Source organism: Pelodiscus sinensis, chromosome 25 (assembly GCF_052426305.1).
Source record: "Pelodiscus sinensis isolate ZL-2025 chromosome 25, ASM5242630v1, whole genome shotgun sequence".
NCBI classification, from domain to species: domain Eukaryota; kingdom Metazoa; phylum Chordata; order Testudines; family Trionychidae; genus Pelodiscus; species Pelodiscus sinensis.
The window spans coordinates 5,192,076-5,196,156 of NC_143076.1; the positions used below are offsets into that span (position 1 = coordinate 5,192,076).

The 4,081-nt window shown below is 44.4% G+C and overlaps 1 protein-coding gene across 2 annotated transcripts; it reads left to right on the forward strand.

The window, feature by feature from the left end:
* Nucleotides 1-232: 232 nt before the first annotated feature.
* LOC142820514 (uncharacterized) lies at nucleotides 233-2,396 on the forward strand. Of its 2 annotated transcripts, none has more exons than XM_089773340.1 (2): nucleotides 233-330; nucleotides 1,131-2,396. In XM_089773340.1, exon 2 carries the CDS (start codon nucleotides 1,220-1,222, stop codon nucleotides 1,607-1,609), a length of 390 nt encoding a protein of 129 aa, XP_089629466.1. In that variant the 5' UTR covers nucleotides 233-330; nucleotides 1,131-1,219; the 3' UTR covers nucleotides 1,610-2,396. The 2 variants fall into 2 exon arrangements, with proteins under 2 accessions (XP_089629466.1, XP_089629467.1); XM_089773341.1 differs by lacking the exon at nucleotides 233-330 and adding an exon at nucleotides 918-941.
* The last annotated feature ends 1,685 nt before the right edge of the window (nucleotides 2,397-4,081 follow it).

Below are 4,081 nucleotides of genomic sequence, written 5' to 3' on the forward strand. Positions count from 1 at the left end.
ATGGTTCTAGTCTTCACAGCCTCCTCTGGCAAGGAGTTCCACAGATTGACTATGCGCTGTGTGAAGAACTTTCTGTTATTAGTTTGAAGCCTGCTACCCATTCATTTCATTTGGTGTCCTCTAGTCCTTATATTATGGGAACTAATGAGTATCATCCACTTTCCTCCTTCATGCAAGTTAGCGGGGAATATTGGTGTCAGTGGAACTAATGTTCAGGGACTTGTGGGGAAGTAGTTCTATGTGACCACCCTGTGCCCTATAAGACCAGCCTGCTTAGCAGAAGGTTTACCAGAGCCTAGTCAGTAGAACACCTGAAGTGGCTTGGACCGGGTAAGACTATCCTGTATTTCATTTCTGGTATACTAAAAATAGTCCTTGTGTAGGACTAAAAATGTGTGTAGCTGGAATAGAAGAGAATTATCAGTAAATGATTGTTTGGGAATATCTGAATAGCTTATGGTATTGTAACCATGTGTAACTGAGACAATACTGATCTCAGTGAGTCATCTCTCTCTTCTCTACTACAGGAGTAGTTTGGCGTGACTGTGATTATGTGTTGATGCATTATCTACTGATTGAGCTATGGTCAATAAAGATGCTTAGTCCACTAGTAGTTTGTGTGTAAATCATGGGTCATCTTAGTCTCATCCCATAATGAATGTCTTTGTTACTTCATTGAGCAGTGCTGTGTGCAAGATAAACCAACGGACTACCATGGGTTGGGTGGTCAGGGTAATTATGCCTTGACTATTGTGACAGACTGCTGGCTAAGCCAGAGCTCTGCCACTATATCTTGGCTGAAAAGGCTGATGGTAATCAGCTGAGCAAGCCCAGGCCTATTAGAAGTAGCTGTGAGCCTCATCAGCCGGAGGGGCAGTGAAAGGAGCCAAGATGTGGCTGAGCGTCATCCCAGGCAGACGGAGAGGCTGGCTGAGTTTGCTGTAATCCTAAACTTTGTAAACAGGATGTGGGAAACGGCCAATGAAAGGCTCCCAGAAGGAGTCTCTGGCTGACTTTTGTGGACCAGAAGGTGTCCCAGGGCAAGGGGCCTGTGGGAAGACTTTGCCACATTATCTGTAGTAATCAGGTAGCTTAGCTAGTCTGTATCTCACCTGAGCTTTCTCTTCCAGATCTCCCACTGGTTCCTCAGCCCAGCTTTTTGTGTCTTGAAGTAAGTTACTTACGACGCTTGGCCGGACGACTACTACTGCCTTGAAATATGGGAGGCAAACTGAGCAAGAAGGGGCTGAACATGGCTTATGAGAAACCAATAGCCCAGAAGGTTGAAGAAGAACCTACACAGGCTGCTACAGTGAAGCCAGAAGAGAATGAGGGCACCAGCCCTGGTGTTGAGTCAACTGAGAGGAGGGACCAAGATTCCCATATCTCTGCTGAGACAGACCAGGAAGGAGGTGGAGTCCCTGCAGTGCACCCAGAAGAGGCCTGCAAACCTGAATCAAGGCAGCTAGATGTGGTGCCTAATGAAGAGCAGCTGGTGGCTATTGCGAGTGAGGAAACCACCGAGTCTCCAGAGGCAGACTCTGCCCAGCTTCTGGAAGTCTCAGCACCTGAAGGTGTTGAGAGCAGAGAAGAAGGGGATGCTGAATAGATTGCCAGCAATTCCATCCAGTTTCCATTTTGAGACCAACTTTAGTGAAGAGATGCCTTCTGCAGAGTGACCCTGTCAGCAACCTCTGAGACTGTAGCTGTGGCAGAACATTTCAATCCTTCCAGTAATTTGCTCTGCTCCTTAGTGCCACAATGAAGTGAAAAGAATGAGTAATGCAGTTTAGCCTCCTCTTTGGGTGGTTCCACCAGCACTATTGAACTGTATCCCCCAACTCTTGGCCAAATTTCTGCACTCGAGAGGGGAATGGGGAATAAAGGGGGGGGGGGCTGTGTCTTTGAAAATGTGTCCTACCAATTATATAAAGTCCTAACATTATGGCTAAGCTGTCTGAAAACAGCTGTTGTAACTGCATTTCCAGTTAGTAGTCATCTTTATCTCTTTAATGCAGGCTCTGTTTGACTTATTGTGATATTTTATATGTATCTATATATTCAATAGGCAAGTTGCTTTAAGGCTACGCTTGTTTCCCCTATATTCCTTTCACTGTTAGTTGACAGGAGGTATGTGTCCTGCATGCAGAAAAGATGTTGTGAAGTGATGCATAGCTTAATCAGTGTCTGTTAACTACAATTCCAGCTTGGTTTTTGAAGCATCAGCTGACACTTCTCCAACAGAATAACATGTAATAAATGAAAACGTAACTTTATACAGTATCTCCAAGGTATAGTAATTGGGACACTGGAGGATTGTGAAAGGTTATATAGTAGCCTGGTACAATGACTGATGTATTCCAATATTGGCTAATAAACTTCCTTTTATAATTGCACTATCCTGGTGTCTCTCATCTATGGCATGTCTCCTATCTACGCTAACTAAACAAGCTTTGGTATGAACTGCCAATTACACAACTAGGATGTTAGCATTTTTTGTGGGAATAAGTATGGAGTAATATAACAAACACCCAGCTGACACAGTTGCTTAAATACCAGTTCTCCAAAGCATTTAAGGACCTAGTGTGTGTCTCTCTCAGCATGTATCATATATGCCTATCTTTGCCCCAGGATTTGGAAGATAACTGCCAACTTGAATTGGATACAGATTTCAATAGGCCCTCAGAGCTAACAGCCTGAATTCTGGTGATTCTTACCTTTTTAAGCTTTCTGAGCATACTTTGGTCATGCAACTAATCTCTGTAATAATGAGGGTTCTCACTAGGGTTGCAGGGGCCACCACAGAGAATATTACTCGATGGTTACGTCTAGACTGGCATGATTTTCCACAAATGCTTTTAACTGAAAAGTTTTCCATTAAAAGCATTTACGGAAAAGAGCATCTACACTGGCATGGATGCTTTTCTGCAATCTAGATGCCTTTTTGCGCAAAAAAGCCCCGATCGCCATTTTTGCTATTGGGGCTCTTTGGGCAAAACAAATCTGAGCTGTCTACACTGACCCTTTTGTGCAAAAGCTTTTGCGCAAAAGGGCTTTTGACCGAATGGGAGCAGCATAGTATTTCTGATTTCTTACATGAGATCGTCAGTGTTCTTGCAGAAATTCAAGCGGCCAGTGTGGACAGCTGGCAAGCTTTTCCGCAAAAGCAGCTGTTTTGGGGGAAAAACTTGCCAGTCTAGACACAGTCATTGTATCTATCAACTTTCATTTATTAAACAGCTCACTATGATGTCAAAGGCCATACAGCTCTGCTTGAGCAACTGCGTCCTCATGGCTCGATTTAAAAACAGTGGAAGTTTCCCTGGACTATCCACTCCAGTTCATCTGAAGATGTGGGTTTTGCCTAGGAAAGCTCATGATACTATTTGTTAGTTTCCAGGGTGCCACAGGACTACTCCTTGCTTTTAAAGTTACAGATGAGCACAGCTACTCCTGAGAAGTCTGAAAATATGTAGGCAACCCATCTTCAGGAAGCCTGCTACTACATGTAGCCATTACAGCTACAGCTGCCATCTCTAAGCTTTGTTTCCGGTTGTGGTTATAGTACTCCTAGCTCATCTGTTGCCATGTCAGATCCTCTAGGTATGAGGTACATGCTCGTGTGTGGGGGGGGGGGTGGGGGGGGGGTTCTCATTGCCAGCTGGTATCTGGGCTGTTCCCTGACTTGTCAGTAATTACACAGATAAACAAGACATCAATAGTGTTCCCTAAGGCTGCCGTGCCCCCCCCCCCCACACACACACTTTGGTCTCGATCAGGGTTACATCTTTTGCATAGGATTAGTTGGGTTGTGCCCCCAAAAGCTCATGATACCTTCTACATGTATTAAATCATCTTGTTAGTCTGAAGTGCTACATAGTCCTGTTTTTTGTTTCTGCTACACCAGACTAACATGGCTACATTTCTATCGCTATTCTACACGTTTTGTTAGTCTTTAAGGTGCTGTAAGACTGCTTGTTTTAGTCTGTAACTGGGGGGGGGGGGGAAACAAACTCCGAGCCTATGCAAAAGCGATGTCTCAGGAGGTTCTTTGTGTGTAGAATGGCAACAATGGTCTAGT

What these genes read in the sequence shown, in the direction of transcription:
- LOC142820514 (XM_089773340.1), top strand. Translation starts at nt 1,220, where the DNA reads ATGGGAGGCAAACTGAGCAAGAAGGGGCTGAACATGGCTTATGAGAAA.